Consider the following 25,331-nt stretch of genomic DNA (forward strand, 5'->3'; position numbering starts at 1 on the left):
AACCATTCCAACAGCATTTTCATATTTTCTAACTTACAAAAAGATGGCAACAATGGGAAAAGAAAAAAGAAAAAAAAAAAAAGGATTAACACATACTAGAATCTATATCCCCATTACTTCTCAAGTGCCATTTACACTATGGAGACATCACTTAGTGTTATGACACACACCTTGAGAAGGAAGGATCACTACATACAAAAAGCCTCACTGGGGCAAGAAATTGCTGTTTGCACAAGTGCCAGTTCTGCAGAGGACAGTGCAAAACATATCAATAATCTCTTCCTAATATGAATTTAATTCTAATACAAGTGTTGCTCTCCCACCTACTTTAATGTTTAATACTAAATGTTACATTGAAATGTCTAATACGAAACTGCTGCAAGCAGTTAAACTGAGCAAAACTTCCAACCAGAATTTGATTTTAGGTCTGTATGAGCTGAGAAAGGCAGTAAGTCCCACACTGCAGCAGACCCTCTCAGGCAAGCTGAGGAATGAGTGGGATATTTTGGAGGGATTTTCAACCACCCTTAGCTGCACTGACACAACAATGGGATTGTTTACCCCTGGACTTCCACCCCATTTCTGCATGCCCAGTCTTGATTTCTTTCTAAAATAGGCACAGAAGCAAAGGGTAATCTGGGATTCTTGGGCCAACGCTCTTTTACAAAACCCAAACCAATGTCGTGCTTTTTGATTTTTATTTTTTAAAGTATTTCACGTCTATACACCCATCTATATGAACAGCTTTCCCAAACATCACAGAATCATAGAATTAGAATCTGATGGGAGTTCAGGACATGGTGTAGTCCAACTTCCTGCTCAAAGCAGGATGAACACCGAATTCAAACTTCTCCACGCTACAGTCCATTAACAAGTGATTACAGCTCCCCTTTTCATGCCCTGAATTTCTCCATACCTCCCACTCTGTGCAAGCCCTCCTATGGCTAATACAGAACCTGGGAAGAGAAAACGTGCATTGCTAACATACTGGAAATGCTTTGAGTATATCAATAAAATAGCAGGAAAAGGGGGAAAAGTGACATAGTTTGTTAAGATTTATAATAAGCTCCTGGCAAGATTGCTCTCTAGGGACTGATAAGAAAATAATGTCATCGTAGGTACTAGGAAAACTACTGCTATAGACCAAAAGCTGACTAGAAGAATTAAGAACAGACAAAATGTGTCAAGCCTAATGATTTCTCATGAAACAGGGTAGGGAGGAATTAGAGAGGCATTCCAGTATGAGCAAGAAGAGAGACAAAGAACAACTCCTATGGTAATGGAAATAACAAGAGAGGCCTCAGGTTACAGTTGGTGATCTGAAACATCTGTTCTCTTGTTCCTTATTAAAGGTGGAAGAGGAGATAGTAAATGAAATCAGAAATATAAAGTTTTATAAACAAAATGTAGGAAGCAAAAAGACTATAGAAACTGCTTGCTGCCCTAGGATGGCTGTTGAAATCAAGGATTTAGCACAATTTATAGAAACATACCTTTGCATAGGTAATAGCCCTATCCAGAGCTGCAGATTAACTGAAAACTCAGGCTGCATTTAAAGCCTTTCTATTCATGATATTAGTCCCAAACTATGCACATATACAAAAAACACCACCACAAAACCCCTAAAACCCCACAACCCCATCCCCCCCAAACCACCTAAAGCACACAAATGGTTAATAAAGGAACAGATTGTTCAATATGTACTAAATGTAGAAGAAAAATTTTGCACTTTCCCCTGATGTATATGATAGTGATCACTGATCAGAGTCAGATTAGCAATCGATTTTAGCCAGTATGGCATTACTTGTAGACTACTGAAGCCAGAACACCGTAGAGGCTGGTAGAAAGACTTAATATTTGCCAAATGTCACATCTTGGGATGACATGTCACTGAATGAGTTACAAGTCTGAAACTTATTCCTTGTAGGCAGACATCTGTGTTACATAAGTCACACCATAATCAGATTCCTACCCACAAATCAAGAACAAAATGACATAGTGTCTGAACTACGTTCTCAAATTAAACAATGAAACTTGCATAATTTAAAACTAGTATGTATGAATATATTTATTCAAAACCATTAATTACAAAATTGGTTCAAGGTTTTTAAACTCAAAAATACATGCAAAAGGATATCTTTTAGCTAGCAAGATTATGATCTTCTTCATAGGTACATTGCTACTTAAATGCCCAAACTCATAAACCATGAACAAATATACTCTTTGCTGCAAGCTTTTTGGATGGTTTTTGTGTGTGTGTTTTCCTTATCCTATGGCTGGTGCTTTTAGGTGCTTCTCTGTTATAAATAGGAATTCTATTCATCATTTTCTATCGTTCTAATTTAAGAATTTATTATGTAGCTGGGGAACAAAAAAATCAATAACACCTGACCTGAATGCACCAGATATTATGCACAGTGAATCGCTGAAGTGAGCATTTTTCCTTAACTTTGAAAATAAGTTTTAAAATGTTCATCCAAACCAGTCATGATTACTTCTGAATAACGGATGCATCTGAAGAAAACAGGTCTGGTTTCAAAGCAATTTTCCATAGGAAAAAGATCATAAAATCAGTTAGATAATGCACCTGTACTAGGGAGAACTATCCAGCTCCCCTCTCAGCCATAGAAAATATCTGTTCTGAACTCAGCTGAGTCACCAAGTTGGATGGTGCAGTCTTGTGATGCTGCCATCTGTGTCGCACTTACTCTAGCACACAATCATCAATTCAGCACCTTTCAGGAACACCAAATGAACTCAATAGAAGGAACACTGTCTTCTACAGGCTCTCCTCCTCAAGTTATTCTTTTTACAGAAATTATCTTTAAAAGTTTTACATTTATGAAGAGAAGCTCAATTCTTGCCAAGGCCTCTGACCTACATTCACCACTGCTTCAGCGTCTGGCCATCAAATATATGCCAACAAAGAGGAGAGATTCACCACGCAATAAACAGTTCTACAGAATGCAAAATCTTACATGTTGGTGCTTGAATTGTCATCTTATATTTCTACGGTCCAAAAAACAAGAGAGCTTGCTCAAAACTTTTATGCTTCATAAACACTGGCAGAATAGAAAGCCAGAAGAGTTCTCCATTTATCAGCAAGCTCAAAGAAATTATCAAATAAACCTGTAAACACTGATGGATTTTAGAAATAGATTTCTCTGAGGTGCTGTGAAATGCTGACAGAACCATAAATGTTCATAAGCAAAACGTAACTTATTGGAAGACTAGAAAAATGTAACGTGACTGCTTTCAACAGAATTACAGATTTAACACAATTACCCTGCTAAATACATACTTACCGTAGTCATTATCATAAAAAATAATGAATTTCTGCCAGGCATATTCTGTGACCACCCTCAAGATGACATCGTTTAAGTAGACAGGGGGGCGGACAGAGAGCGTGTAGTCATCATTGCGGTTGCTCCTGGTGAGCCCACAGCCGCTCCTCGGCGTTCCTGCTGTTGAGCGCTGGATGAAGAGGTGAGGGATGTGCATGGCATCTGCCAGTGACTGCAGGGATCCTGCTGAAGTGCAGCCAATGGAGCTGACAAGGGCCAGGATGCCTTGGTTCATCAGGTCACAGGCTGTAAGACAACACAGGGATATTCAAGATGAGAGGGGTTCAGCCTGTAGGGCCTATTTTGCTGTTGAAATGCAGACACTGGTATTTGCAACACAACAGGTTCAATCAAGTAAAACACAGAAAAAAATTTGCACATTGAGTGGTTTAGACTTGAAATTCATTAAAATCATGCGGTTTCTCTATTCATGTTGAGCTGTCTTGTGGTGAAAGCTGGAAGACTGCCCTGTGCACCTTGCCCAGAGATGAATTACCCCTTGAAAATGACACCCACCCCTGGGCCTTCTGAGGAACTTTAAGAACTGATTCCAACTACCAGATTAACATGATCACCTAAGGAGATAAACACTATTCAATGTCTAGCACAACAGCTCCATGAATAGGATCATTTCATTATACAGAGAAAAATTGAAGAAATAATAGCTCAGGCTTGCCATCAACTTTTGAAGACTATGTATATGATTACACACATTAACTTGCCCAAGCAAAAAAATGAGTTCCTTTTGGATTTTAAGACATATATGCAATAATCTTATGTAACTTTTTTTTTTTACCATGAAAAAGCTAGTCATAAGTAGCAAAATATTTTCAAAATTCAGTGAACAGTGTATACACATTTACTCTTATGGCTTCTTTAAGGAAGGCACGGAGTTGTTTATGCAAAAAGTAACATCTTGTAACTAATGGACCTGTTAATGAGAGCTGTGTTACAGCAGACAGTCTGAAGTATACCACCAATGACATCCACATTAATACTAAAGGTGTTTATAATGATTAATGTTAATGCAATCAATCAATATCAAAGGGATTAATAATGATTAGGTCTGTAATTTTGAAGGATTTCCCTGTGAAATAAAGCAGAGTCAAGTGTTTATATTAGGTTTCTAACAGACTTGAGAGGTTGAATGAAGAGACAACATGGGTTTTTAGCATAATCCCCAGAGCACATCCAAGGCTAAATTTTTAAATACTCCATTTGCCACTGGCAAAGCTACATGTGCAGTTAACCTGCATTTACACACATACATTAGGTAATGGAATGGTAAAGAGTAATATGTATTCACATATGAATAGCTAATGCTAAACTGTGCAATTACTTATTTTGCAGGAATATTCTGTACACAAAACAGGTGCAGGTAAAAACAAGAAACCCACATGTGAAAATATATTCCCCTAAAAATACAAAAACATATTTTAACACCAGACCTGTTGTCTCATATCATATGGCTCTTACTCACAGTAAGTAATGTTTTACTTCACAAACATTTACCGATCTCAATGGGACTATTTACAGTGTGAGGAATAGAGTTCCACATTCAGGCCCATGTGGAGACTGACTTTGTAGCAAAGGACAGCACTAGAGGTCAGGAAGGCAGAGAACCACCTTCTAAAGCCAGTGCATTACTCTTATTAAAATATGGATATCTGGAACATGCCACGATTCCCAAGGCATACTTATCCTACTGAGACTCCGTCCAATGGGAACATTTCTGACTATGTTTATGCAGATACCTATGGGAGGGCAAGTGTTCCCACAGAGAGGTTTCAAAGTCTTTTGGCTTATGACAAAATGTTCCCTCTGTATACGTTCTGAATATAGCTCAGCTTTTGGGCCAGCTTCTGGGCTTCAGGTTAAAAGTAACACATTTTCAATAACCATAAGTATCCTTTTTCAGAAAGGTACCAAATATCATTGGTAATTAGACAAAAAAATTATCAGTATTGCACAAGTTTTGAATATTCAGAACATTTCAAAACAATCTTACTAGCTATTATTCTTTTATGCTGGTTGTTACATTCTTCATCATCACTTTCAACAAAGATAAAGGGCTTGTCAAGTTATCTTTTTTAGGGATATGCTGAATCTCTTTCTTGATATATCATTCTCCTGCACCAAGTACTGCAATATCTAGGTTGCATATCCCAGTGAGATACTACAGCTTGAGAAACAATTTTTATTCAAATATTGATCTACCCATCAATAAATACCTGTAGCTATCTATATGTCAATAGATAACTTCATAGCTAGATAGCGATAGACAAATAAAATTGATGCTAGATTTTGCAAAAGCCTGCTTTTGATTCAGCAAAAATTTAAGTCTACATGGTCCTGATGCCACCTGTTCAAATAAAATATGTAGCGTGACCCTCCAGTTTCTTAAATGAGACTTCTAAAAATATGGCAGAGTAGAACTGCATTACAAAAATTGCTTGAAAATGTCTAAATTTCCATGCACACTTACAGACTGAGAATAACCACTATACTCCCAATAATGTTATGAAGTAGGGAACATGCTTTTGTGAAAATTGTTACTGAAACACGAAGGCGAAGAAAACAGCATGGTACATTTAGCTCCACAGGGACGAATGTTAATACTGGCAAACAAACTGATTAAAGGATTAAAATCTTCCCTCTTGACACTGCACTGCATTTGTTACAATAGCCTCAGGACTGAAGTTGCCTGTGTGGTTCTTTCTTCCATGATATGCTTATGAGAATCCTGTGTGCTGGACTGGGGCAATATGGACTTAATTATGCTCACAAATAGACCTTATTCCTGTACACTTAGAGACTACTTAACATACAGAGAGTTAGCTCCTGAGTAAAGGGCTATTATCTCAGAGGCAGGTTTTTCTAGAAGATGAGTGCATAAGTTGCAGAGTTTGCCTCAGGGTCACTTTGACTGGATTGTTGTTTAAACAGAAATAGGATTTCTACAATATATACATATGAAGTAAAGCCTATATGATATGTCAACCTTATGTATGATATTGATATTTTCCTTAGTCAAGCAGAACTTCCATTGGTTCCAGCAGAAGAGTTGATTGGTAATGAACACCAGACAGGTCTACACATTTTCTTAACCCTTTTTCCCCCTATTTGTTTGTTTCACAAACAAAAGTCCTATTAAGTCCTTTTCCTAGTGATCCAAATCTTTCAATTGTATCTTATCAATTGACTAAAACCTCTGGTTCAAGCATATTTGAAATCCTGCTTGCATTCCCTTCTTAAGCTTGAGCAAAAAGATAACCAAGTGATATTTTTGTCCCATCTGTGTTAAAAAAATCCACACGCTCACACATATACATATATAAGGACTTAAATGTTATCTTGCTGTTCAAAACTCTGTTGCAATTTAATCTACTATGACCTCCTCAGAGATTGTATGTTGAAGCTGGTATTTAGTCTGCTGCCAATATGATCAAGGAATATTACTTTGCCATCAACTAGAGAGAGAAAAATATTGCTCTGTCTTTTAAGTCCTCAGTCAGGACAGGAGAGATGTCCAATTCAAACGGACTTGAAAAGCTCCATTGAAAGTTTAACAAACAAGGAGCAGATTAGTAATGGTGTTCATAAAACACTATTGTTCCATACCATTAGCTATGTTTAAACATAAGTTGTCCAGACATTCATTTGCCCTCATAACCACCAGATCGCAGATGCTATTAAAAACTGGATCTTCAGCTAAAGGAGTAAAACTCACCACAGAATTTTACACGTAACATAGGGATAATACTAAGAATACCTATAAAATAACATAATTTAAAATGTTTTTCCATTGTATATACATGGAGCATGTATAGCACACACTAGCATGTACCCAGCATTACTTTTAACTCTTTAGCTTATCTTGTCTTTTTCAAAATGCAAAATTACTGAATTTCCAACACTACTCGGCTGATCATCAATTAAATGTCAATCAAAAATCAATCAAAACAAAACTCCAATCTTTTAGAGTAAAATTTCTTCTAAGCTAGTTTGGCATGGCTTCTAAAGAAAATAAAAAATCTAATTTTTTGGTCAGTATGCTATTTTTAAGACTAAAGAGCATAGCCAATGCAATTTGAAAGAAATATTTTACATCTAGACTATCAGCTGGTATAAGCACTTCCAGCAAAGCAGAACTTAAATGGCTATGGTTACAAATGTGTCCTTAAAATGTGTTCTCTGTAAAATGGAAACAATTTTAGGTCCTTAAGTAACTACTAGTTGCTGTAAGTTAGAAAAAAAAATTAAAAATCTATAAATAAGAGCAAATTTAAAAAAGATGCAGGCGGAAAAAACAAATATTGAGATTTTACTATTGCTATAAATGTGAGCATATTGCTTGTTTTTCTCTTTCTCTTCCTGATGATAAATCATAACAAATTACCTTCATACACCACAAACTGATGAGCCAAATTTAAAAGAAAAATAGTAAATGATATCTGGAGACCTTAGAAACAGTCAAATTTTGCTCCTATTAAAACTGCTGGTTAAAAAAAGTCAGACCAACCCTTAACATTATTTTTTGGAAAATGCTAAGTGCTGTGCCTAAAAAGTGGGTTGGGTAGTATCCCTTTAAATAATCCGAGATGTATTTTAGGGTCCTTCTTTTTATCTTCTACATTTTAGAAATTACCAGGGTCCTTCCAGAACTCTAATGTTGCTTGAGTGAGCCTATGTTGGGTGAACAGGAATTAGATCTAAATCCTGTTAGTCCTGGTCCCATGGGCCTGACCTGCCCCAGTGTCATTCCCCTCAACATCCTTTTCAAAGCTGGCAGAATTTCAATCTCACTGCTCCTGGATGTTTTCCACATATTACCCACACTGAGTAGTGCTTCAGAGCTATTTAGCTGGAAGCTATAAAGCTGGGGGAAAAAACCCTCTTTACCAGTATCTCTGATTTGGACTACGTAGTGATGGTCTATAAACAAGTTTTTATCTTGTGCATCCACTCTGTATTTTGAAACTGCTATCAAGCACTCTGAAACCAAGAGGGCTCAATACAATTGTGCCAGATGAGCTTTCCCTTAATTTCTTTAGAAGGTGAGTATAGCTTTTTATCTTCTTACTCTCTTTTGGGGTCTGTATGATTCACCACCAGATGGATCACAGGTTCTCTGAAAGGATATTCAGACTTGTTCCCCATTCTAACAAAATAGCCAAGAACCTAAAATCTGATCAGAGGTCAGGGAGAAAAATCAAGTCCATAAGAAACTCAGGTTTTCCCCATACATTAGTCATTAAGAGAATACTTACATATTTATTAATACATTCTGGAAATTCATCATCCATTCCATCACTGAATTTGTACTAACTCACATCCAAATCAGAATAAAAGCTGGTTCAAGGGGCAGAATACATTAGGTGACTTGAACATCTATAAATAGGTATTAAAAAAACAGAACTACTATGTAGATTTGAAAATATAAGCTTTTTTTTTTTTTTTTTTTTTACTTTGAGAATAATATGTTTCTGGCTGCTCCTCAAATCCTTTCTTAGTTTAGGGATGCTGATGAAGACTGAAGGACCATAGCATGTAAATTCCCTGTTGCAAAGGGTAAGAAATAAGTTTGAAGTCTGGATTTATTTCACTGAGATGTTCTGCTCCCTCCTCCTCAAGCAGCTATGATAACCACAATGCAATTTTTTTGGTCTTTGTCATCTTTAAAGAACAGTCCCAAAACAATTGTGAATTCATTGCAGAAAGATAATGTGTTCACATGGAAAAAAAAAAGTCATAAAAACTTACAAGAAGTTTAAACAGATAAACTACAGGTCTTTCTGTTTAGCGTTCATCATTTCAGATGCAAGAAGTAAGGATAAAATGTGATTATGAGACCCATGAACAAGTGAGCCTGGCTTCAAATTTTCAATAAATCTTCTTAGTCACTTTTGGATAGCAATTCTTCTTTTGCAAATTATTTTGCCTTCATAACACAATGGTTCATCTCAGACTTAGAACTGAATTATTTCAAGATGAGTGACAGAACATTTTTAATATATCTTGAAAACTATTGAGAAGGAAATAAGGGTAAGATGGGAGGAAAAAAAAAATTGACTGGATTTTAAAGAATATTCTCCTCTGCAGTGCAGAGAACAGACTCTATCCTGTTCATTTTCTTGATAAGGTTATAGAAAGCCATTTCATTTACATCTTCTCTGTAAACATTAGCCAATTTCCCCCTACCCTCCACTACATTTTACACAACTTGGACAGCTAACAGTATTTTAAATTCACTTGTAATTAACCTTTAAGGGATTTTAGTTTGTCCTGACTCTAAAACAGACTTGTGTTTGAGTCTTAACAGCTGTGCTTCCTAAGCCTTGGGATTTCTTTGTTTGGGAAAAATCATCCAAACTTCTGATATCTAAGAGTAAAAAATATTACCAGAGAGTGTATTTGCATCTCTGTTGCACAACACACCACAAACGCTTTTAGAAGTTTTTACTGAAAAGCATTTTGTGAGCATCTTTTTTGGGTCAGATTTCTTCCTGTATAAAAGCTTTGCTGATTATGGTAATGTTAAATCCATCATATTAAAATTTAATAATTCATCTGAGCCTTGAAAAAATAAACTAGAAGTCTCACAAGTTAGGAGGCAGGTAAGACTTATACACAAATGGTATTTTGATACCAATTCTTGCAGGGCACAATGGGAGAGCATGAAAGAAGCACAGCTGGCAAAGCTTACCAAATGGAAGGCTCCGCAAGTTATCTTTTTTGGACGAAAGTCCAGGATATTTTTTTTTTTCCTCCAAGCCAACTTGCAGTTCTTTTGTCCAATTCTAGAGGCACACAGAGGGCATGTGTCTTGCCAGATTACCCCATCAGGTAGAGAAACAGCAGTACGATGTCTTCTATTTTTTGAATCTGGTTTCACTTGGTATTTAACAGTTGCACCCAGGCTTTGTCTCAGAGGAGGGATGGATTTTAGCCCTTCAAGAAGCTTGAACTGCTTTGAAAAACATTGTTAACTCCCCAGCATTTTAAAGAAGTTACACAGCCACACATCTTCAGCTGAAGAATGGCTTAAGCTGTTGTCTCTTCTAGTACGTGAACATGAGTATATTCCCCCAAAAAGTGCCACAGCTTCTCAGGGTGCCTGTGGTTGAGGTAAAAAGTGGTTGTAGTGCTGACAGGCCTGGAAAGAGAAGACTCTGTCAGCCAGCACTGTTGTAGAAAGGTTCTGCATGAGTGCTAATGGGTGGAGAGGGGCAGGGAAAGGAGGTTAAATTGATTAAAGCCAGGCAGTGACATTTATCGGAGAAAGGGCTAGAGATGCATCACAAAATTGACCTCTAGGATCCTGACATCCCAATGGGGACGTCCATCTGAAAGTTAATGTAGCCCATTAGAAAATAAGGAATGCAAGGAAATCTGGGCCTAGATTCCAAGAATGACTCCAAATTCCTCCCTCTTTTTGTGCTGATCCCTCAACTGACACAAGCCAAATCTCACCTACTGCTAACATCCTTGCTCAAAGTGTCACATGAGCGATTTCCATTCATCCATTCAGCAAAATGAAAGCTTTTCATGTGTAGCCAAGTAGATTACACTTGATTAACTATTTAATGATGAAGCATATAATTATTTTAGTCTACTGTGCGACTTCCTCTGTCCCTTAGTTTGTTCGTCTTCACCCTTGCACTGTTGCTGAATATTTTAATCTCCCTAACCAGCACTGTTTGAGAAGTTATTAAGCAGCACATAGTGTCTGATACCCTTTTAGATAGCTAGCTTGCCTGCTGCAGAGCAGACAATTGCTGCATAGCAGCAATTATACAGAAACAAAAAGGCTGTCTTAATATAAAATTGAAGACAATTTTAGCAAAAGATGACATCCTGATAAAATCATAGGGATTTACTCTAGTTCTGTGTTCTCTAAAATGCTGTGTAGAAGTACTGAGGAGAAAACATCAACAAAAAACCTGTTTAAACCCTGAGCATCAACAATTCTCTTTTTATGGACTTGCTCAAAACAAGTCAGGGCAACATTCTTGTTGAGAGAATAAAACACTAAACTTGATGCCGTTTGACAAAAATTACACTTTCCTTGCCACCTATCAGACAGATTGTCAGCAATTTTCCCTTCCAGCCTTTCTATCTCAGATCTAACTTTACCTTCCTGTCTACTTTTTTTTTTTTTTTCCCTGCCTAAGCATTGCAGAATATTGACTTTCATCCCCCCATTACCTGTTTTCCCTCTCTCCTTAGGAACTGCTCCAGTCAGGCAAACCAACTTGCTCTCCCTCTTCATGTTTCCTCCCTCATCTCTTCTTTTAAAACCTTTTTCTCCCCACCTACGCCACCACATCTCCTCCAGTGTGAAGAAACAAGAATCAGAGGACTTGACACTGGACTGAAAATCTGAAGGCTCATATCCTGGTCCGGCCTCTGCTATTACTTTGTAGCATGACTAATTTTGGATGAGTAATCTGATTTCTTTTATGCTGTGGTGATTATCATACTTTGACACCTTTGTAAAGCAGGTGATGCATGATCTAAATACAAAGGATTACATTTGTGTTTCCCCCAATGATTTTTTCCAAGGTTAGAAGGCCCATTTCTTAGCGTAATTCACATTGCCAGAACTTCCTTTACATCTCCTCTCTTTTCTGAGTGCTCATGCTTCATAGCCTCCCTTTCTTGCCCAAACTATTAGTATGGAGACAACAGGATCTGCTGCAGAGATGCAGTGTGAAGCATAATACCACAACCTAGTCCAGGGCAGACAAAAGAATACACAGCTGGTAGCATTAGTTTAATTGGAAGCCCTACAATGGAAAGAGCTGCCTGTGCTGCCCTAGATGAGCTTGGCATTCTCCCAAGCATAGATATTACTGAACAATACTGCTCAAAATAAGACCATCCCCCAAAGGAAAAGAAATCTGTGAGCAACAATCTGGGAGAGCTTTCTTTCCTACAGTGCAAACAACCAACATTCCGAGAATGTTCTGCTAAGGGGACAGTAAAAAAAAATTTTATTTTTTTTTTTAATCTAACATTGTAGAAAAAGAAAACTATGTTCATAAGCCAAAAAAGGGCACACAATTTTTTCTCTTTTTTTAAAAAAAAAGCAAAGAAAAAAAGGAGGCAATTCTAGTAGACAAGTGAATTGAACAGAGCAATTTGAAGAGCAAATAATACTAAGACTAGATCTTGCATTTGCCATGAAAGAAGGAAACAGACTTTACATCAAGATAAAAGAGCTTTGTATAAGAACAGAAAAAAAAAAACCCCACCCACAAGGAAGACAGTACATAAATTGCAAAAAATACATGGGTGTGAAAAAACTGAGAAGTCTGTAGGAGTTCAGAACATCAGTTCCATTAGCAACTTAGCCACTCAAGAAAACCTTAGACGAGTCAAAACAACTATCACCATTATTATTTGCTAAGAATAGACATTGTGCTTATTTCACTGACTGACACACAGAATAACAATCATGAGAAGAATAAAAATATCAACTACCTTTTATAGAACAGTTTTTTATTTGTAGCTCTGAAAATGCTTTGCAAACAAGCTCAGCATCTTCATCTCTATTTCACAGAAGAAAAAAACCCCACAGATGTGCCAAGGGGAATTACTTGCCCAAGGTCAGAAAGCAAAGCAAGGAAATTGTTTTTCATGCCAAGCTAAAACATGCACAAAGACAGAAAAAGTCTTTTGTTGCAGCTTTTCATTGTTTGTTTTGTGCATTATTGTGCCATTGAAAGCATTTTATGTTGAGTCCAATATAACTAAGCTTTAAGAAAAGCAAAGATTTGAAAGGCAATGTGGCATACAACAACAGGATTAAGTGACAGAGTTCCTGATGTATAAGTGACCCCACAGCAAGAGCACTGTTGATTATGGGGGACACATACTACAATACTGAAACACAGGCACATACATAATAAGGAATGAATCAGGTAAATAAAACCAGAGCTGCAGCTGTGAGACAGTCTTGGCAGATAGCACAAAATGCCAGCAGACATGGGGAATATATTAGAAGTAGAAAGATTCAATAAAGGACTGATCATTTCACAAGGAAATTACACATACAGTGTTCATAGAATCATAGAACGGTTTGGGCTGGAAGGGCCTTACAGGTCATCTAGTTCTAACCCCCCTGCCACAGGCAGGGACACCTTCCACTAGACCAGGTTGCTGAAATCTCTATCCAAACTGGCCTCGAACACTTCCAAGGATGGGGTACCCACAGCTTATCTGGGCAATCTGTTACACTGAAGGGAAGATGTAAGGTATTGAGGTAAGGGCGAAGAAGGAACGGGTTGTGATGACCACGCATGGAAAATTCAACTCTTGGGAAATAAACACTCATGATTGGGCATTTTGGAGAAAGGCATAGACTTATATCAGACTAGGTATCTGGTACCAGAAACAGAGGAAACCAGCATCTGAACTCACATTACTTACAAACATCCTCAGCATAGTTTCATGTCTGATATGCAGCGTGACTGGTCTGAACAACCTCAGATAAGCTACATATTCACTAGCAACTACATAAGGTGGTGAAAGCCAGAACACCACATTTAAAAAGGGTTGAGGATACAATGCTTATGTAGTGAGTCTATCAATTCAGAATGTTAAAACTGTACCAGTGGAAGGCATAGGAATAACAAAAAAAGAGAACTCACATGTTTTCACAAGGAACAACAATAACATAATATGAAGAGTGAAGGATGTAATCACAGCTTTGAGGTCATAGCGAAGGGTATTAAATGCTAGATGGTAAGTGATAAGACAGTGAGATTTGCAGCTGGGAAGTAATAAATCCATTTAGACATCAAGGAGGAGGATGTAGTTTGCTGTGATGTGGGAGTAATAGAAGAGAGCAGAAGATACAGGAGGGAGGCCAGTAACAGTGATACTGTAACAGCTGAAGTGGTAGATAGCCAGTGCATTGACAAATGTGTCAGTTAAAAGGGCATTGAGGAAAAATCAGCACGGTGCATGTTAAAGGCAAAGGAGAAGCAGAGCCTAGCAGCAGTGAAGAGGAGAGAGAAGACAAAATATGCCTAATTCTGAAAGTCTATTTTTTCTCCCTTACTCCAGGAATAATAATGGTGCAATGTTCCTTTGGTGCCAGTTGCAACCTTTTACTGAGATTGTTTTGACTTTAATGGTTGCAAGAGATGCCAGGAAAAGAAGGTAAAACAGTTTTTCTGTTGCTTGACTTTTTCCAAAGTCACAGAAAAAGAAATTTACATAACTACAAAATGGAAAATAAACATTTTCAATAAGGAGCATTTAGGTAACAGTAAACATTTAACCTTAATTGAAAGCAGCAGTTGTTCTAAACCGTGCATACCATGGTAAAATAGGATTGCCAGGAGATTTGAAACCCATCTCTGACAATAAAGAGACACATGTACAACAAAAGACATAACCAACCAACTATGAGAAATCGATTGACACAAATCCTGTTTGGAATCAGAGGCAAAGCTTTCCTTTGCCTGTAAGTAGCATTTTGGAACTGTGCCTCTCCCTTACAAAGACAAAACCACGTAACCAGTGTCACCTTCCAAAATTGGAGCAGAAGTAGTTTTCGCTGTATAGCGCAAGGCAGCAGTGCCACATGCAGGTCCACCACATGGAGTGATGCAGTTGAACTACTGAGTCTACTTGCTTGCTTTTTGCTCAAATGGAAGCTACAAATTTCTTCCACTCTGAAAAACTTTCAATTGCTATTGGATCTAAGCACCTGTGCTCACTGTGTTACTTCAGATACCAGCAACTTTATTCCTTCGTTGCAGTCTTCAGTCCTGTGGGTGCAGTATTTCATGTAGTGACTGACATGATTTTCTCTCCTTTCTGCAATGCCTTCATGAAACAACTGCCACAATAACTCCATGCAAGAGTAGTTACACCACTACAGGATTCTGCCTTCTTGGGATATTTAGTCATTTTGCATTGGTATGACCTCACAAGTTTCAAGCAAGTTCTTCTGTCACTACTGGATGTGAATGAGAGTGGAACCAGGATAATTGTGTATATCGAGAGCTCCTGGCTGTGGATTGCAAATAGCTTCATACTCTTCGGCTTGATTTTTCTATGCAATGTCACAGTGGAGGCACAAAACGCAGGGATGTTAGCTACAGATGTTAAATGCCTCTGGGGCATCACACCTGTGTGTTTAGCTCCAGCACCAAGTTCTGCGCCCGTGTGGAAAAAAAGACCCACTATCATTTAGCTTGCATAGCTTGCAGGGATGCCCTGGAACTGGCACTAAACCAGAGTACTACATACTACCATCTGAACTGCAGTACCACAAATGCCATGCCGTAGGACAGGAAAGAGGCAAAAAAGAGAAAAGAACTGACAAACAGTATTCTTTTCATTCAGGCATGACCAATACTTTATGAAAGCAAGGACATACATTTATTCCCATTTTAGCTCAATATCTGAGGTATATAACAGATTAACATCGGAAAAGCTGAAGTTACAAAAGTCTGTTTTACTGCCTAGTACTTAGGTAAGCAGGAAATAAGTCTGCTGTATGCATCCTACATGCACAACAGAAAAAATGTTGGTGTTTCAAAACTGTTTCTTTAATGCTGAGTAAAGCACAATTTTCTTAGTTATGTGAATACTGCCAAGGGTGTCGCAGCAATGCCTACATGGTCTTTGTGCCATTGGGCTAGTCTGATCAAAGAACAGACACTGCCTACCTTTCCCACTGCATCTCATTAGTGTGCTGCAAGAGGTGTTCCACAGAAAAACGGAAGGTCAGTTTTCAGAAATTTAATTACAGCCAAGAGTAAATATTTTCAAAATGCGTTGTAATGCATGAGTTTGCATAATTCTAGTGCATTATTCCATTGTCTGTAAGTCTGTTTCTGCAGAACTTGTTTAAAACAGGAGGCTTAAGCTTAGCAAATAGCCATGATCTCATTTCACCAGTTTTGAAAGGTGTGAAGTTTTCTGACTTTGGCAACAGTTATGCCTGATCTTTGCCTATGAATTAGTGAGGAGACAGCCAAAGTACACTTTGCCATTTCTCAAGTTCCATACGATCAATTATTTTCCTTTGTTAGCAGGGGAATTTCAGACTGCTATGTACTAAGGCACCATTGGCCTGTATTTTTCTCTTTCTCTCCCCCTTGTTGCTTTTAATGCCAGCTTATTTTTAATAGGAATGTACTCAATATAACAGATTTTTTTTTTTTTAAGAATTATATGCAAATATTTTCTTATTTGGTATGTCTGCAGCACCCATACACACAAATATGTATGTATACAAGAAGTTATCACATGACTGTCTCCAACTTCTCCTTGTGCACAGGAGTATACGGGATAAGCTGCATGGGCCAAATGCAAAACCAAGACAAAAAGACAGGTTTCAACTTTAAGAACATAAGCCTTCATCGTTTGTGGAAGATGCCTGCATTTCTAAGCCTTTAAGTCATCCAACCACAGAAAGTCTAAGGTCAGTGGTTTGTAAAGTTTCAATTAACACAGGCACACATTTAGTATTAGTGCAAAAGATAACGCAAAATCCAGTGAATCTGTCTCCACAATAGAAAATGAAAGCCTTTTCTAGCTCAAAATTGACATTTGAATTAACGCAGCTTTAATTCCTTTTTATTTTGTATGAAGGCAGATGAGCAATATGAAATACCATGAAACAAGAGGATTTGCACAGAAGTTTGAAACACATATGACTGTCAAATTACTACACTTCCCAAAGTAAGAAATAAAAGAGGAGACAGCAGAGAGAGAAAAAAAAAAAAAAAGAATCCTCTTCCCATTAATTTAACAGTCTCACCAGTTTCTTTCAAGGGGAGATGCTTTTTTTTTCTTGTCCCCTCATAGTATTTGGACTGCTTGGTGCCAATTAGCACTTAAGGCAATCTAACTCCATAAATGCCTTAGGAATGCCTCCCAGGTATCATCAACATGCCTTATCCCAGCTCCACCCTGAGGGGCCTTGATTTCCCCAAGACTTCCTTTCTTTTCAAAGGCAATGCAGGTATAGAGCCTTGAAGAGTCCTGTATGAAATGCTTCAGCCTACCTCCCCAGCAGAACAAACCGCAGCCACAGTTTTACCACCGAACTTGTGTGTTAACCTCACTTTTGATGTTTGCCATAAAGACAATAAGCTATATAGATATTTCTCTATCTACACTGTGTTTTGCAGTAAAGTCCTATGTGAACTTCCACAGAGGAGCCTGGGAGATCAGTTATCTTGTGTTTTCATGTACAGATTCTTGGGAGGGTGTCCAAGTCTACCACCAAAACACAGATTTGCAGATTTCACTGGAGAACAGCAATGAAATATACCATAAAAGTTCTTATGATATGGGAGGAAGTTCCAGAGGTCTGCAGACCATAAGCGATCCTCAAACGTCACCTTTTCTAGGATCTGATTCAGCTGTTTCTCAAAAATAACAAATGTGCAGTTCAGGCCATGGTTAGTTCTGAGATACAGTCCCTGGCTGAATGTATCCTACTGCCCTATAATCATGCGTACACCAAGACATCACGATATGGCATGTTTCTAACAGCTGAAGGACAGCTTTCTTCACATGCAATTTTTTTATACCTGGGAGTATAACAGAAATAGAAACTTTTTTCGCTGCAGAATACGTGAACTGCCCACTGCCTTTGGTTATTGTCTTTTTGCTGTTAATAGGAGCTGGCACAGGCTCAGAGATTCACAGTAGCACATCCTGCTGCAGAGCTAGGGACTACTGTTATTTGTAAAGCGTTTCCTCTTTTCACAAAGGAAGATTATAGCACATAATACTGTTTCAGTGGACCGATACCTTTGTTTTATTTTTAATAGATACAACTGCAAAGGGAATTGTTAACAGTATGGTTGTTATGAAAAATAGATTAAAAAATGATATGCTTTATAGAGAACACTGCTCACATGAAGAATGATAAAAGTAGTAGGGCAATTTTCTTAAAATACAGGTTATGACCACTTTCCTGCAGCTGAAATAGAGGATTATCAATTCCACAAATCAGAAACCTGATCATTTCAAGCAAGGGGATTTTTGAATAACACATCCTTATGATGTCAAGAAAGCCTGGACAAACTATACTGGGGAAACCTTTATGTAAAGACAGTCTGGCACTGGGGAGGCAGACATCTGTGACACAAAAGGAGGAACGGCTACCTGGCAAAGATCACTTTTTGTCTGACTTGCCATTAGATACTGACAGCCATGCTTCTTTCCACATTCAAGGGGCATACCACCTTTCTAGATGTTATTGTTCTCACCCTGTAACTTCCATCTACAATACCACTTGGTTTTCCAAACTGTTATGAACAGGAAGGGGACACTGCCAGATATACTATAAATTACGGTAATTTAAACAAACTAAAGACAAGGTCTTACAAACTGAACTAAGATAGCACATGCTGAAAGTGATCTAAATTACAGGGGGAAAAAACTCCAACCAATCCAATGCAGGCACACTGTGGTATCATGTTTACTTTGTATGCCATGCATTTACTCTGTAATGTAATATTAAAAGAAAGACTATTATAGTTCATAACAATTACGTTATGAATTTTACCAATTCAGGTCAATCAGTACAGATCTATTGAAGGCTATATGACAGAAAGTGGAACTGAAAGTAATACCTTAACTTCATCTTTTCAGGAAATCTATCACTACCGCTACAGTTATTCCAGACAGGATGGGTAAAACCCCCAGCACAGACAGGCTGCTGCAGGATTTTAAATGCTGCAGTGTTTTAAAAGGCTTAAGACAGGACCTCTGCATAACTCTTACCAGCAGTTGTCTCTGCAAGCAAATGTCACCGGTTTTCCATCCAGAAGCCTGCTGATGCCTTCAAATTGCTGAATTGGTTCACCTGAATTTGGGCTCATAAACCCTTCTTTTTACCCACTTGCTCTGCCACAGTGCTAAATAACATTTTCTTTATGTGATACAGCCCTTGCAACCCAAATGCAGATATTCTTTGAGGGCCTGTAGTACTGGGCATTTTTTTTTATTCATTATAAGCTTGCTGAAAAACACATTTTTTGTGCCCTGCTTACTTGGAGAGACTTACTACTTGTGAGTAATGCCTACACACATAATCAACACACGAGCTATTAAAGCAGTCACTCAAGATGTGGAGGATTCAAACTCAGGTTTATTTACTTAACACCACCATTCATGCACCCAGTCCAAAGAAGCCTGTTACTACTTGGACAGGAGTATACCAGGTGGTGAAGCCCCAGACTGCCTCTTTGCCCATTTCGCTTTTGCATAGGCTGTCAAACATGTAATGGAACAAGGACTGTAACTCAGGGGTCCAGCAGCATGCTATTCTCCTATCAGACGTTCTGTCCTTATAGTGCAGTGATTATGAGAGATATAAGTTGAACTCTTTTGTGGCAGAAAAGACCTTGTGGTTCCCATATCCTGACCGCATACATGAATCACTCAGCTATCACGTAAAAGAACAAAATCTCCTCCCTTAGGAATTCTGTGAATCTAAACTCTCACTTCCCTTGCTGCTTCTTACAAAAACTTCAGACAACTTACTTTGCTTTGGGTAGATGCGTTCTTTTAATCTCTTCTTTTCAGCAGCCAAACCAAGAAGCCTAATTGCACACAAGCAGGAAATCCCATATCATCCAAGCTGTCTTTAGTAGACTGCTGAGAAGGTATATGGAACACATATCCAGCAAACATCTTAAAGAAAGGAATTACAATTGCATTGCTCCTCTTAAGGACAAATGATATGGCTCTCAAGTGAGATAGGCTAAATGCACATTGCTACCATCGTAATTCATGTATTTAATCTCACCCTGTTGTGACCTCTGAAAATACTAAGGTAATTTATCCCCTTTACTGCAGATGGTTACAGAGCATTTGACAAATCAAAAATTTACACTCTATCCTAGTACCCAGTAACATGCTCTCAATGCCACAGTCTCACGATCTTTTCAAATGTAAATGAGATGCTTCCTCTGAAATCCGTGGACAAAAAACCCTGACATAGAATTTTCAAATCCAGCAATATAAAGAAACCTGTGGTGATTTTTACATAGATTTTGAAAGAAAAATGTGTATTATAAGGGTAGATGACATTATAAAATCATAAGTACAAAACAGGGTTTGACATTTAGCAAATATTTTGCCATTTTATTGATTGCTGAAGAGAGTAATACTTACAAGGAATTGTCCGAGGGCTCACTACTTTGTGTTGTTCAAATTTAAACACACACCACCCCTACCACAATAAAAAGCCACCCAAAGCAAAATGTACAAAAAACCCCAAACCAAAAAACCCAACCCAACTTAAATCCTTCCAGGAAAACAGGAAATGCAAACAAGACAGTCAAATGTCTGAACATAAAAAGAAACTAAAATTATAATGCTTCAAGGATTTTATTATAAAATCAAACCCTTCAAACATTTTGCTACATCCTAAATACTCTCTTACAGAACCTAGGGAAACTCCTTACCATAATAAAAAGAAAATTATATTTATCAACAATAATGTATCAACAGTCCTGGCTAATTAGGAAGGTCCCAGAAGACTGGAGGTTAGCAATGTGCCGCCCATCTATGGGGAAGTACAGGCCTGTCAGCCTGACCTTGGTGCCAGGAAAGGTGCTGGAGCAGGTCATCCTGAGTGCCATCACGCGGCACATGCAGGACAAGCCAGGGATCAGGAACAGCCAGCACGGATTTATGAAAGGCAGATCCTGCCTGACAAACATGCTCTCCTTCTACAATAAGATGACCCACGTAATGGATGAGAGGAAGGCTGTGGATGTTGTCTACCGGGACCTTAGGTAAGCCTGTGACGCTGTCTCCAACAGCAGTCTCCTGGAGAAACTGGCTACTCACAGCTTGGATGGGTGTACACTTTGCTGGATTGAGAGCTGGCTGGATGACTGGGCCCCAAGAGTGGTAGTAAATGGAGTTACATCCAGTTGGCAGTCAGTCACAAGTCACATTCCCCAGGGCTCAGTAGTGGTGAGTTTGGTTTAATATCTTTGTCAACAATCTGGACAAGGGGATTGAGTGCACCCTCAGTAAGTTTGCAGGCAACACGAAGCTGACGGGGGAGTGTTGATCTGCTTGAGGGCAGGAAGACTTTACGAAGGGATCTGGACAGGCTGGATTGATGGGCTCAGCCAGTTGTATGAAGTTCACCATTAAGTGCCTTGTCCTGCACTTGGATCACAAGAACGCCATGCTTGGGGTGGGGAAGGGTGGCTGGAAAGCTGCCTGGCAGAAAAAGACCTGGGGCTGTTGCTCAACAGCCAGCTAAAGGTGATCCAGCAGTGTGTCCATGTGGCCGAGAAGGCCAATAGCATCCTGGCTTGTGTCAGAAGCAGTGTCCAGCAGACTAGGGAAGTGATCTTCCCCCTGTGCTCAGCACTGGTGAGGTCATGCTCAAATAGTGTTCGGTTTTGAGCCCCTCACTACAAGACAGATATTGAGATGCTAGAGCATGTCCAAAGGAGAACAATGAAGCTGGTGAAGCTTCTAGAGCACAAGTCTTCATAAGGAGCATCTGAGGTAACTGGGCTTGTTTACTCCTAAGAAAAGGAGGCTCAGGGGGACCTTACTGATCTCTACAACTATCTGAAAGGAAACTGTAGATAGGTCTCTTTTCCCAGATAACAAGTGACAGGACAAAAGGAAACGTCCTCAAGTTGCACCAGGGGAAGTTTAGATTGGATATCAGGAAAAATTTCTTCACTGAAAGGGTACTGAAGCATTGGAACAGGCTGCCCAGAAAAGCTGTTAAGTCACCATCTCTGGAAGTGTTTAAAAAATGCATAGATGCGGTGCTTAGGGACATGGTTTAGTGATGGACTTGGCAGTCCTGAGTAAACAGTTAGACTGATCTTAAAGGTCTTTTCCAACCTAAATGTTTCTATGATTCTGTATGAAAAGCTTCATTTTAGGCACTTACAGGAATCCACCTTCTGCTTCCTCTAACTCTGCTTTGCTTTTATTCTTTCCTGAACTGAAATTTCTTGGCTGCACTAGTTTGAGACATACATGCTTTTAAGCAGTGACCACAAATGAGCACACACAGCTTTATTCATGAGACAGTGATAATAGATATTGAGCTTAAAGTTACATGGGAGACCATTTACCTCACTGACATATTTTAAGATTTCATTAATGTCTATTGCTTTGCACCTGAACAAAACCACTATAAGGTTTGTTGTCAAAAACATTAAAACCACAAAAATGACACTTGATCAATCTTCAAACCTTGTCTATATTTAGTGAAATAATGCAGGTGAAAAAGAAAAGTTAAAAGGCTTGGTAAGTGGTTATTTTTATAGACTGAAGATGCTGCAACAGGAAAGAAGAAAGATTGAATGAGGGTCATCCCACAATCAACTAGAAATAAAGTTTATAGCACTCACTCATCTAGGATAAGGGGAGCCCAAATGTTTGAGATGCTGATCTAAAAAAAAAAATAAAAATCACTGAAAATAGAAATACGAAGACAAATATTCTACATCCCGTTCGCATATTAACCTGTCCGGTTATTTTTTGGGGGAAAAAACCCCAAACATTGTGGACCCACACAAGTATTTCCAAAAAAGTTCTTTTTGAGCATGCACAATAGCTCCATTTTCATATATAATGGAAACAAGTGTCAGTGTAATTCCCATTAGCAATAATTAATTTTTCTGAGTGGCAAAACCAGGTTAAATTCAAAGCTAGTATAAGCAAGCGGAACTCCATGCTGTTATGGATTTTTTTTAACAAAAATCCACTGCGCTTTCATTTACGCTCTTTTTCTTTGATAGCATTTTACCTAAGGAAATGTTGCCTTATCCCATGACTACTGATAGTACCGCTCTGTATCAACTGGGATGCACTATTCAGTACTCTGAGGTTAAGAAAATCACTCTGTAACATCAGGAGAATCATATCAGATTGCTGGAGGTAACAGCTCTTCTAATCCTAACAGAGAGGCTTCATCACTCCTGGTAATCCCTCAGGAAAGAGGGGATGACAACATCAAGGATGCTTTCCTCCTTACTACACACAGGCCATTTCAGGTTGCTGAGTCATTGGATAGGATCTAAGTCATCAGATCATCCTTAAAATATCACATTTAATTAAAACTTTCTTGACCCTTGCTTCTTTGTCATCCTTCTTTCATCAAATGCAAGTCTAGACATTGAACCTCAGAACAGCCTCTTTCTTTCCTGCTGCCAAAACTAACCCTGGTATGAAGGATATTTATGTTTCTAAGTGGTTGGGGCATGTCCCTAGCCTGAATGTACTTATAAAAAAAACTTACAGAAAGAAGCAGCAAATTAATCTTGATTACTTGTTTTTTTAAACACCGATTCCTTACACAATTGCAAGGTACTGCCATACTTATTGCTTTATAACATCTCTCTCAAGGACTTGTAAAGAGAATGTTGTTAGAGACCCATGCATCTAAACAACTTTAGCAGATTGAGAGAAACATAGATAAGAAAAAAGTGGAGCAGGAAAGAAAATGTTTATTTTTTTCCAGTCCCTTTGGCATTTGTAGAGGCTTTGGAGGAATCAATATTCCCAGATTTATAAGAAAAACAAGCAGGGGGGCCCAAATTTCATGGCCTTTATAGAAGCAGACTTCTTGTTAGCTCTACCAAGGAAATGTCAGATCGCAATGACAGCCCACATCAGCAGCCACTCGAGAGCCATCACCTTGACTAAACAGCCTGGAAATGGGGAACTGCATGAGTCATCAGCTGGAAAGTGCTAAGAGGCTGTCAAAAAAAAATCCACCCAAACCCAAAACACATACACAAGATACTGTGTTGTTTTTAGCTGCAAGTGAACATAAAAATAGGTCTCCTAGTTATAAATTATTTTTGGTGCTACAGAGAAGTGATGTGCAAAGGTGATCTCACTAGATAAAAGCCCCCTGCAGAGCAAACAGAGACAATAACTACTATTGCTAGCTCACTGGCTGTGGTGTGATTGGCCATGATGTGCCAAGTCCAGCTTCAGGAGCAAAATCTCTGTGGGAAACAGTGACTGATATTTGACCACAAGCACTACGGTAGCATTATCATGCAGAAAGCAAACAGCAGATATATTGCACTCCTTCAAAAAGAAATCAGAAAGCTGCACTGTTTTTTAGTTACTGAAAAGAAAAAAAAAAATCATGTAAATGCATATTAGTTATGAGCCAATAGAGCATTCATCTGGGGGGAAAAAAGGGAAAAATAGCAACTTTTAAGAACGGTTGTTGGCCTGAGCACAAGCCAATCAATCCATTATAGTTTAAGAGCAAGCTGCTGTGATAGAGGCTTTAGATCTCCACTATATAGCATTTGCCAGTTTAAGGTGGGGATGGGGGTGCTGGTGGAAGATGTTGGAACCAGAGACCTCTAGGACAGGGGCTCGCCAATAACTTGCAGATGTCAGAAGACTGTTCATTGGATGCAATGTTTTGCCAAATTACCCCACAGGTACAGCAGATGAGAAATGTTCACTTCTCAGAACAGGTGAATTCCTAGGAGTAGGGGCATCTAGATTATATATATTCTCACAACATCTAGGATGGAAGAAATTAAAAAAAACTGTTGCCAAGCCAATATGTACTGACTCTCATCAGAATGCAATTTTCAAACAGCACGCCACACCCCACCATGATATGAAATACATAATAGACTCCTCGCCAGAATGACAGACAAATATTTTTCTTTTAAAAACAGGATTTAGGGATGGGGGAGAGCAGTTGAGAAGAATGTAACCAAGTAAACATATATATTATCCAAAAACATCACTAAAATCAAAGTATAGAAAGAAACATCCACATGCCCAGAAGAAGATGGCAGTATATCCTGCATTCATTAACAGCCAGCTTATAGCTTGCCAACTGCTTGAACTTCTTCCAAATGCTTTAGCTAGCTCAAATTTGACTGCAGTCCATTTTGGCCGCAAATATAAAAATATGTCCTTCCGTTCATGTATATTGCAATCATTTTGCGAGTACTAAAGCTAGGCATTACA

At 38.5% G+C, this 25,331-nt stretch overlaps 1 protein-coding gene across 1 annotated transcript in view; it reads right to left on the reverse strand.

The window, feature by feature from the left end:
- The window catches only part of GRID2 (glutamate ionotropic receptor delta type subunit 2), a 730,229-nt gene that overhangs the window by 305,865 nt on the left and 399,033 nt on the right, over positions 1-25,331 (reverse strand). The window contains exon 3 of the mRNA XM_005232525.3: positions 3,306-3,590. Coding sequence (XP_005232582.2) covers positions 3,306-3,590 — 285 coding nt within the window. The remainder of the gene's footprint in view (positions 1-3,305; positions 3,591-25,331) is intronic.

The sequence above is a fragment of the Falco peregrinus genome, chromosome 2 (assembly GCF_023634155.1).
Source record: "Falco peregrinus isolate bFalPer1 chromosome 2, bFalPer1.pri, whole genome shotgun sequence".
NCBI classification, from domain to species: domain Eukaryota; kingdom Metazoa; phylum Chordata; class Aves; order Falconiformes; family Falconidae; genus Falco; species Falco peregrinus.